This window comes from Mangifera indica, chromosome 2 (genome assembly GCF_011075055.1).
Source record: "Mangifera indica cultivar Alphonso chromosome 2, CATAS_Mindica_2.1, whole genome shotgun sequence".
Classification (NCBI taxonomy): domain Eukaryota; kingdom Viridiplantae; phylum Streptophyta; class Magnoliopsida; order Sapindales; family Anacardiaceae; genus Mangifera; species Mangifera indica.
In genome coordinates this window covers 15,863,457-15,874,180 of record NC_058138.1, presented here as the reverse complement: position 1 = coordinate 15,874,180, position 10,724 = coordinate 15,863,457, and the positions used below count along the sequence as shown (strand labels likewise).

The window sequence follows — 10,724 nt, the reverse complement described above, 5'->3', positions numbered from 1 at the left end:
CTTCAACCCATCATCTCATCGACCACCTTTTGAAGCTTCCAGATGATGCATCGAAAGCTCATTTTTGTTAATTCCAGAAGAATCAATGAATACTCATCTTCGTCTACTTCATCGATTCTAGATGAATTGACGGAGACAAGGGTCTTCCTCGATTCCAGAACAATCAACAAAAATGCTTATCTTCGTTGATTCGCCTGGAATCGATGAAGATTTCATCGATTCAAACAAATTAACGATTCTTCGTTGCCTTTTCTTCTATCGGAGAGTGAAGATCTGTTGGTCGACGAGTAGTGGGTTAAAGCGTTGTTTTCGATTGCGAAAGATGGTGACCAGAGAATGTTTGGAAAATAATCCCTAGGTCTTGAGGGAGGGGGGAATGTTACTTTTAAAAGTTAGAAAACTCTGGATAATAGTAAAATTGTTAGTTTTTAAAACTGTGGGAGGGAGGGAATAAATGAATTTTATATTATTTTAATATAATTAATAAAATGATAATTTTATCTTTACTTTTTTTAACAGAAGTTAGCTCATGAATGAGACTTCAGATTTTTCAAATCCTGTGGGTGTGACTTTAACAATGTATTAAAACTCGAGGATGAAATAGTCCTTTGGCCATATAACAATATTATAATAATTATAATATTTTTCATAAACTCTTATTAAAAATTAATATAACAATTCAAATATAAAATATTTAATTAATTATCAAACCTAATATAACATAATACATAATTAAATTATTTGTATAATAAATAACATATTAATTAGTTGGGCAAAACAAATATATTAATTAACTTAGATTTTAAACTTCATATAAAAGTGAATCTTTGTATAAACCATAAAGTAAGGTAATACAAAATTAAGGATGAGAATTTAAAAAAAAATGCTATTAGTTTTTTATAAAATAGGAATATCATTTTTATAAATAATTAAAAATAAAAAAGACAATTTTATATTTGAATTTTACTTGAAAATTAAAAAAAAATGATATATAATTCGTTAACACAAAAAAAATATAAAAGCATATTTAATATGTTTTAAATTAAAATTTTTTTTTAAATATATTTAATATATAAATAATATAAAATCACGAATAATACGTTTTACGTGTATTTATTAACTGGGATTATTGTTAAACCCCCTTTACTATTTGAACAAAAATCAACTCAAAAGGGTAATTGGGTAAACTTACAACGTGGCTGAACGTGCAAAATATTGAGAGGTTAATTTGAATCATTATCCAGCCGCCACGCGTCTTCACTGAAAAACACAATTGCGGCTAGCCGCGCTTATTTTCTAATTTTCAACCGTGTCCTTTTGGGTGGTGGCTGGATGGGCGTGTGCGGTGGTCGGTGGTTTTAAAAATGCTGGGCTGTTGAGTATTTTTATATTAATATTTTTGTAGAATACAAATATTTTGTAATTTGATAAAAAAAAGAATTCAATAATAAAAGTAATCCGTTAAAAGGAACCAATTTTGTAAACAATCCCCAAGTGTTGTCTATCTAATTTAATTGTTTAATCTCTAACATTTTAACAAAACCTTAATTTTTTACAAACAAAGGAGTTTACCGTCGTAACCTTTAAAACATTCTCATACCCAACAATGATCCTCTTTTATACTCAAATATGCTACGAGTGCATGTAAAATTCACCCAAGTGATCGACAAAGTGAAGAAATTTTTATGTTGGGTTGACCCAATAAAATCTTAAAACTTGAGAAACCATTTAGGGCTTACAAATTGTACTCTAATGGATCCTGATTCCTAAACAAGTTGGCTTATGGCCTTTTGTAGATCTATCCAAAAAATAAAGTTTTTTTTATTTTTTAATTAAATAAAATTAATTTTTTAATTATTTTAGACTGCCTATATATCGAGATAGAGATGCCCATTCAAACCAATTAATAAAATTTTTTTTAAAATAACTTAGTAGTGTTGGGTTGTGTCGGACCGATTCACAGGCCTTATCTCAGATCTAAAGGTACAATTCATTGAACTTACAAGCTTAATACAATCCTTTTTTTTTTTTTTATGTCGAGCTGATATGGGCCGTTCCAAAATTGTCATGACCCGGCCCATTATCCATCTACAGTCTAGGTCCACCGTTTAATTTGAACGATGGTACTCGATGATGGGGGTGTTTTATGTAACCAAACCAGAGGGGAGGTAAATTATATTTACATTGAAAATTAAAAATGAATTTTGTCCATTTCAGTGTCAGCCGAACGGTGCCGTGTACTTCTTTATTCTGAATACTTGCTGCAGATCAGTATTCGAGTACAGCTCAAAGCAGAACAAATTTGTATGTTCACCGGTGCTCAATCTCTTTTAACTCTTTGTGAAACGCATATTCTTTTACTCTATTTTTAGTTCGTTAATAATTTTTTTTTAACTTAATACGAAGTTTAAGTTGATGGGTAATTTGAATTCAGTTAAGCGTTTATCTGTTCGACGAAATGCCGCAGTGAAACATTTGCTTTTGAGTTCAATTGAAACGTTTATTTATTTATTTTTTGTTATGAAAAGGAATATTAAAGGAAACCCAAATTCCGATCCCATTTCCCCGGTGAGACCTCTTTCTTTGTTCACAATAGTGCTACTTTAATGTACTCTTTTTTAAATGGTTGTTTATTTGCATTAAAAAAATCTTTACACTTGTTTAGCTAGTTTTCCATGTTATAAATTTATTTATTATTATATTTTCTGGTTTTTATTGTATTTTCTATATGTTTAAGCTTTAATATATTCATTTCATGTTGTGATTATGAGTATCTCTGGAATAAACATCTAGTTTTCGAATTTTTTGCAGTGGGTAGACTTAGAAAATAGGTGTTGAGACTAGTTTCTTTTTCGGTTGCGAATAGCCTTGTGCCTCGTCGAGTTCAGAAATGGAGGGGTTTTAAGATTGGTTGGTTAACATTTAGAAATGCTAATGATGGTTTGTGAAATTAAAAGGTGTTTAAATGCAGATGTTACGAATGGGGGGAATGGTTTGTTGGATTCAATTGATGTTCTAAAATGGTAAAGGGGAAAAAGTATTTGTGGAGTACTTTAAGCAGTGGGTTGATTGGGTACTTGAGATTTTTGTTGCTGTGTGTCTAACATTATGCCAAATTGTCATTGTAGGCAGAGGAAATTTGGTGACCGTTGGAAAAGCATTATTGGTGGGATTTTGTGCTGCAACGAAGTAGAAAGGAGGACATAAGGAGAGATGCTCAGGTTTTCAAGGCGTTGCTTCTGCACTGGTGTCACACGGCCATGGCTCTTTGTAGGCTTGGGTAATCCTGGAGATAAATATCGAGGGACTAGGCACAATGTATAGTAAGAATGCATCTTTATTTGATGTCATAAAGCTATAGTTGAATATGATTGTAATACTAAGGTTACCTTCTATAGCAGGTGGGGTTTGAGATGGCTGATGCATTCGCTGAATCAGAAGGGATTTGTATGAACACAGTTCATTGCAAAGCTATTTTTGGACAAGGTCATTTTCATTTACTTCACTTAATTTTTTTCACTGATGGTCTATTTGGTGTATCGTGTGAAGTTAATGAATGATATAATATTCCAGGTTTTGTTGGTGATGCCCCTGTGCTCCTTGCAAAGCCTCAAACTTATATGAATTTGAGTGGTGAATCTGTAAGTTATTGAGACATGTCCTTTAGTATATTTAAAATGCTAAATCTATGGGTTTTGTGTTTCTTGGAATCTTCTACATAAGGTAAGGAGAGAATTGCAGGCATAATATCAGAACTTTTTTATATCTTTGATATTACAAAATTTCAAATAGTTCTGTTGTGTTGCATATAGCTGTATACATACCGCAGTCAACAGATGGAAATGTTCCTAATTCAAACATATTTATGTTTTTATTAGCATGGCTGCCTTCAAAAGTTTCTATCTAGTTTGCGTGAACATATGCATCCCAATTCCCATTCTGATACCCCATCTCTGGAAAAGCAGGCAATTGTTCAGAGATTTCTACATTGAAATTGCTAATAGACTTTCGTTTATGCAAATGTAATAATTCTGTTTTTGTTTTTATTTTTTTAAGTTTTTGTACTAGGAATAAATTTGAGAAGTTTTATGATTACTAGGATAGTTCTTGGTTGTCTTAGTGAGACTGTATGACAACATATAAAATATGAATGTAGTATTATGTATTGACTCTATTCTCTTCTTTCAATTGCAGATAGGGCCACTTGCAGCTTATTATAAGTTACCTCTTAATCGTGTGATTGTGGTAATTTTACTTTTACTTGGTAATTATTTCTGTATTAGGTTTGGATAATTGACATCAATTTGAATTTGCTTTTTTGATTAATGTTTCCTGTTGTAGTTTCATGACGACATGAACTTACCTTGTGGAGTGCTTCGACTTCACAACGCTGGAGGTCATGGGAGGCACAACGGGTTTGTCTAGAGAAGCCTTACGTTCTTAATTCTAGGAAAACTTTGTGCACATAATAAGATTAATTATATTCCCTTCTTATTCATTGAAAATGCTGTATGTTGAGAAAGAGGCAGCTTGTTGTGCTAAATGCAATAATGCATGACTGCTCTAGCAGAACAAGAAAAAAGATAAAGAAAGAAAAATTGAAAGAAATAAAGAAGTGAGCATAGTTGCACTAGAGTAATATTGAGTTGGATTAATTCAGGCTATTTGTCAGAAGCTGCCCCTTTTGAGGTCTTTCAGGCCTTTGACATTGGCTGTAGGTCTGTTCTGTCTAGTTTTTGGTTAGTGCAAAGGTTAGTGATGGTCTGAATAGTCATTGTGGTCCTGCATCACTGAAGTTCATGCTTGGTTCCTCAAAAAAGGTGCATCTAGATAGTGGTTGGTTGCATGACCAGGGACTGGGGATTTGTTCTTGCCTAACTGCTTTCCATGTGCAACTTGAGACTACACATTCAAACTTCTATTTAGGCCTTTATATAATATGAAATTGGAGAATGCCACTGAGTGAATTCTTGTGCCTATGCAACCTTAACTGCAACATTAGAGTTTGTCTATGTCAAAGAAGAAAATCATTGTGATTGTGAATCCAGTTTTATGCCTTTGTCTTGGTTAGGCAGTCAGCCTCTATTTTCATCCTTTGGAATTAGTTCTGCTACTGTTTTTAAAATTCTTATGAATATGGGAATCTTTCGGTTTATATGTGTTCTATGTTGAATTTTCTGATGAATTTTCATTTTATTGATAATCTGCAATTTAGTTGGAGGGGTTCATACATTTAATTGAGTTTGTGTGTATGTATCGAGTTATAATTACATGGTGCTGAGCTTCAGGCACTGAGTATGTTGCACCTTAAGAGGGTTTACCATCAGAACATGCAGGCATACTGCTTTATATTGAAGGATAACATGTCTTCTGTTACAGGCTTTGTTAGTTTGTGGGACTTGTACATAAAGCTCTCTTTTTTTTTTGGTAAAATTTTGTGTGTTATGTAGAATTGCTTTTCAAAACACTTGCTGCCTTCATCTTATTTATTTATTTTTTCTCATTGGACTAGGCTGAAGAGTGTGATTTACCATTTTCGAGGGAATCGAGAGTTTGCTCGACTAAGGATTGGTTAGTTTATGCTCTGAATTGTATATTTAGTCATGTAGATAGATACATGTACATACAACATATGTATATGACCGGACATAAAAGTTAATTCTCTTTTAAATAATTAATAAATAAATAGGTTATTTTGATTCTCTTGTTAGGTATTGGGAGCCCTCCTGGTCAAATGGATCCTAAAGCTTTTTTGCTTCAGAAATTCAATGCAGTAGCTCGAGATCGAGTGAGTTTACTCACCCCAATCTTAATCCTTTTTTCCGGTTTATTTGAAGATCTATTTTCACAACAGATGGTCAACTCTTCATTGAGTCAGGCATGGGATGCTTTCTATCGAGTAGTCACAAGGTTATTAGTTCATTGAATAATGATGTTTGGTTTTTTCTTTGTCAAGATTGATGCTGCTTTACCAGAAGGAGTTGAAGTATTGAAGCTCCTTTTATCTAAAGGGTTGACAGAGAGTGCAAGACATTTCAACACACAACAGAAATACAAGCATATAAGGTTACAAACTTTGCAGACTTGAATATCAGGTACTCTCTGGTTATCACAGGAAGAGAGAGCAAGAGAGTTTCTGGACAACATCAATGAACGTAGTTACAGAATTTAGTTAACTTTGTTGTGTAATATGATGTGCTGTTAATCAAATATTTAATTGAATCATAGTACTACTGGGTTTCCTACCCAACAATTCTTATTTGAAACCCATGCAATGAAGTCAAAGGAAAAACCCGTGTATAGTAAGAAATAGAACGAGGGGATTGTTTTGTTCACCCCTTGTGAAATTGTTTATCATGAGATATGCCCAGATTTTTTGAAAATGCCCCTATAAATCATATGTCCTCTTTAAATTATTAAAACTTATTTTATTTTACGGGAGTTTTCAATATATATAAGATGGGTTTTTTTTAATAGTTTACAAAAATCTTTGGTGTGGTTAATATCAACTATTGACTCTTCTCATTATAAATAGACTTTATCTTTTCATTTCTTCCAGCATTTCAATTTCTTTTTGTTTTCTTTTATTTAAAAAAAGATTAAATTTGTTAAATAAATTTAATTTTACTATAATATTAAATTAACTCAAATCAAACTAGAGTTTGATTTTGTAAAATTTTTTTAAGCTCAAGCATACGATTGACTTTGACTTTCTTAAACTAAGTCGGATTTGAACAAACTCAAATTTAAGCTCAGCATGAATCCACCTTTATAAGCCCATGTTTGTTTGATCCATTAATGAAACAGTTTTCTCAAGGAAAACTCTTGGTGGTGGTAATTGGTATGGTTCAATATAACCTCGTCTCCCCCTGCCATAATTATAGAATCATACTACAAATAACAATATTAAATGATTATATTTACCTCTATGTCTAATTATAATTATCGGTAATATCAAGATTATTAATTTATAATATCTAATTTTAATATAAAAATAAATATATATATTTGATATATATTATTAATTAATTAAATAATTTTAAATTATAAATAAAATATATTTATTTATTTATATACATAAAAATTGATAAGTGTAACATTATTCTTAATTTTAAGTGAATTATTAATAATATCACACCAACAATTTAGAAGAAAAAAGAGGGAGATTTAAGTAGAGGAACATGAAGTAGGTATTTTGGTGGCGTACAGGCCCTCGTGATGAAGTAGGTGGTAGAGAGAGCTACTTCAGACATTTTACCGCTTGAGTTTTTATTCGCTGCCATTGTGGTGTAGCCACTCTCCTTTTATTTCTTGCCAGGTGTCCATGGGTCCCAATCTTAGCCACCCATGTTGCATTCTCCTTTCTAAATAATACAGCACCCATACGCACTCTCCGTTTGATAATTGTATTAATGCAATAAGAAATCACACTAAATTGAGGATATTATTTTTGTACAATTTCTTAAAAATGATTATTTTAATTAAATTAAATAACTTTATAAGTTATTCAAAATGCAAAATTTTAAATATTAAAAAAAATCACATACCATTGAGAAAACTCCTTCTAATTAAAGAGCTTTTATTATTATTTTTTTCTAATTGGTATCCTAGAGATAATAAAAAATAATAAAAAATAATGTAAAAATTATTAATTTTTCAATCTTGTAATTTCGTTGGTAATGTCCAAATCTCTACAAGAGATTAGATAAGTGTCAACATACCTTATAAATTCTCCCCACACTTTTCACATTCCACGTCATCAGAGCGTTCAGCCACGCTCCAAAAAACGCGTGAAGGGTTGTCCCAAATTCATTACCACAGGGCAGCAGAAGTCGAAAATGGAAACAAAAACATTAATAAAATAAAAACAAATAAAATTAACAAAAAGAAAAAGATAAAGCCACCAATCAGATTCCATCATCCCCTCAAACACTACGCAACTGAAACTCAAACTCCACTCCAGGTCAAGATCCATCTATCGATCCAATCCTAAATCTTCGAAGAGGCTAAACATGAGGAACCCGTCCACGTCAGCATCAGCATCAGCGGCTGCAGCTGCGGCTAACTCCACCACAAGCACCACCACTAAAACTCCGTGTTGCAGCAAGGTAGGGTTAAAGAGAGGGCCATGGACGCCTGAAGAAGACGAGCTTCTCTCCAACTACATCAAGAAAGAAGGCGAAGGCCGCTGGAGAACCCTCCCCAAGCGTGCTGGCCTCCTCCGATGTGGAAAGAGTTGCCGTCTCCGATGGATGAACTACCTCCGCCCCTCCGTCAAGCGCGGCCAGATCGCCCCCGATGAAGAAGATCTTATCCTCCGCCTCCATCGCCTTCTAGGCAACCGGTAATTACACTAAGAAAACCATAACAACAAATTTAGGCTCTCTTTTTAAAGGATGTAAAATGTCTAATGGGCTAATTTTGTTTTATGTTTCGAAGGTGGTCGTTGATAGCGGGGAGGATACCGGGGCGAACGGATAATGAAATAAAGAATTACTGGAACACTCACCTGAGTAAAAAGTTGATAAGCCAAGGGATAGATCCAAGAACGCACAAGCCATTGAGTGATAACAGTGATCATCAAAATCAATCTTCGTCCGCTGATGCGAATCCTCGTAAGGCATCTTCTTCATCGTCAAAAGCGAATCGCAAAACAAACCCTAACCCTAATCCTAATCCTAATCCTAATCCCGTCCTTTCTTCTTCGCATTTGGAAGATAATCATAATGATACTGCCCTTATGATGATGAACACTTCTCAGCTACTCCATCGCGAGACTGCTCATGGCTACACAAGTTTGCTGAATGGTGAGGATGAAGCTAGGGTTTCGGGATTAAGAAACACTGGTCATCATCGTCGTAATGAAGAAGATGAGGATATAAATTATTGTAGCGACGATGTTTTGTCTTCGTTTCTCAATTCATTGATAAATGAAGATGCATTTGCTGCACAACATCAAGCATTACAATTACAACAACAACACAATCAGTCAACAGGGAACACTGCACAGCTTCCAGATCCTTTGGTTTCGATTTCAACCTCAGCTTTCGGGCTGGGAACCTCCGATAATGGCGGGTTCATTTAGCCAGAATAAGCACAAGGGGATGGTGAATGACCGTGTTGAATAGCAGATAGAGTTTCTGCTCCCACTGAGACTGAAGTTAATTAGTTTATGAGAATAATAGAGTTTGCTTTTCTCTTTAATGTATGTGTTGATTCTGTGCTTGTGTTCCACTTCTTGATGAAATCATTTTCAGTGCAACTCCGTTGCATTTGTAAAAATATTCATGTTGTAGAAAAAAGCAAAAGTGGAACGATAATATGTTGTATGAATCTAGAGGTGTGTTTGAATGTAATTTCACTATATAATCAATCCAATATGTCATGTTTGTAAGCCTATATATATAAAATGGTTCCAGTTTCCATTTCTCAGCTCAACCATATAGATTCAAATTTGCGAACTAGAGCTTGATAAATGTGATACTGTTTTTGCAATTTAATATGAAGCATATGAAGTAGTTTCACACTTGTTTGTTTGGAAGAAAAAGTTTTGAATATTCCGATACATATACATAGTTATCAAACCCACCAATATTCAAGTTTTTCCGTCTTGTGTACTTGTGATGAAAATTTAGAACAAGAACACGATATTATATGCATTCAATGAGTCTATATGCATAAAATATTGCAATTGAGAATTCCTTAGATGTGTAAAGCTCGCCATGTCCTCCTCTACTCAGCATTCATATTTAGTATGTAATTTTATTATATAATACATCATGTTTGTAAGCTTATATATAGTATACTTCAATATAATCTATATGAACATGGTCAGTTTCACACTTGTTCATCAGGGAGAGAGAAGTTTTGAATCTTTATATATCTAGTTATTAAGCTTTTACGTCTTGTGTAGTTATGACGGCACAAGCTAAAATATTGATTTGTCGCAAAATTTAGAACAAGAAAAAGTTATTATATGCGTTCAAGGAGTCTAATATGTATAAGACAGACGTTTAAGATACATTTAGAACTCAAAGAAAAAAGTAATGATTCTAAAGGTCTCCTTCATAAAATGTCTAAAGCTAATTTCGAGCCGTGGTGACTGAAATTTTTATAAGAATGTGAGATTCGCTAATAACCCGTATGTTCAAACCTCTGAGCATGCAAAATGATTTTTATATACCTAATCTCAATGAATATTATCAAATCTGGGGAAAGAAAGAGTAACATTATGTATATCCTTAAATGAACATATATTTAGCATAAATCTTCGTGTTTATTAGTAGTATCTTAACTAAGAAGTTTATGAACAAAAGCTGAAGCAGTTCCTTCTAAATCTTATTAGACAGATTCTCATTCAGCTGTATAAGCAAATGTCATGGATTCGACATGTACACCCTAAAAAACGACTAGGAAGCTGGTAAATTTCTTGTGAGTTCTGCTATCATAGACTATAAGTACATATAAATACGTATGCTCTATTATAACATATATCAGAAATCACGGTAGAAGGATCTGCAAAGCTTGATATTAAAATTTCAAGAACTTGATACGAAGAATACGATCATTTGCATGACAGCTATCTGTTCTTTTGTTAACGTTCACTACATGCAGGGTTCTATTAAGGTATTTGGTGAAAACTACTGGCCTTCTGAGAATCACTAAATATGATCACCAAGCCACCAGCAATACTCAAGGATCGATAATGTTAACAGTCTAACACT

The 10,724-nt window shown here is 33.2% G+C and overlaps 2 protein-coding genes and 1 long non-coding RNA gene across 7 annotated transcripts; 2 read left to right on the top strand and 1 right to left on the bottom strand.

The window, feature by feature from the left end:
* The first annotated feature begins 2,144 nt into the window (after nucleotides 1–2,144).
* On the top strand, nucleotides 2,145–6,379 carry LOC123198975 (peptidyl-tRNA hydrolase, mitochondrial). 5 transcript variants are annotated; one of them, XM_044613785.1, is made up of 10 exons: nucleotides 2,152–2,304; nucleotides 2,529–2,568; nucleotides 3,129–3,318; nucleotides 3,399–3,486; nucleotides 3,574–3,641; nucleotides 4,195–4,245; nucleotides 4,342–4,415; nucleotides 5,513–5,571; nucleotides 5,712–5,788; nucleotides 5,957–6,379. In XM_044613785.1, the coding sequence occupies exons 3-10, from the start codon at nucleotides 3,214–3,216 to the stop codon at nucleotides 6,086–6,088; spliced, it is 654 nt and encodes a 217-aa protein (XP_044469720.1). In that variant the 5' UTR covers nucleotides 2,152–2,304; nucleotides 2,529–2,568; nucleotides 3,129–3,213; the 3' UTR covers nucleotides 6,089–6,379. The 5 variants fall into 5 exon arrangements, with proteins under 5 accessions (XP_044469728.1, XP_044469714.1, XP_044469733.1 ...); XM_044613793.1 differs by lacking the exon at nucleotides 2,529–2,568 and having other exon boundaries at nucleotides 2,145–2,304; nucleotides 3,402–3,486; XM_044613779.1 differs by lacking the exon at nucleotides 2,529–2,568 and having other exon boundaries at nucleotides 2,145–2,304.
* A 1,255-nt stretch (nucleotides 6,380–7,634) lies between these two features.
* On the bottom strand, nucleotides 7,635–8,671 carry LOC123199020. Its single transcript, XR_006498166.1, has 2 exons — nucleotides 8,510–8,671; nucleotides 7,635–8,353 (listed from the first exon to the last, which is right to left on the bottom strand). It is a non-coding gene; the product is annotated as an uncharacterized LOC123199020 (long non-coding RNA).
* LOC123198966 (transcription repressor MYB5-like) lies at nucleotides 7,942–9,425 on the top strand. The gene is made up of 2 exons (XM_044613772.1): nucleotides 7,942–8,344; nucleotides 8,440–9,425. The coding sequence occupies exons 1-2, from the start codon at nucleotides 8,013–8,015 to the stop codon at nucleotides 9,083–9,085; spliced, it is 978 nt and encodes a 325-aa protein (XP_044469707.1). The 5' UTR covers nucleotides 7,942–8,012; the 3' UTR covers nucleotides 9,086–9,425.
* Nucleotides 9,426–10,724: the final 1,299 nt, after the last annotated feature.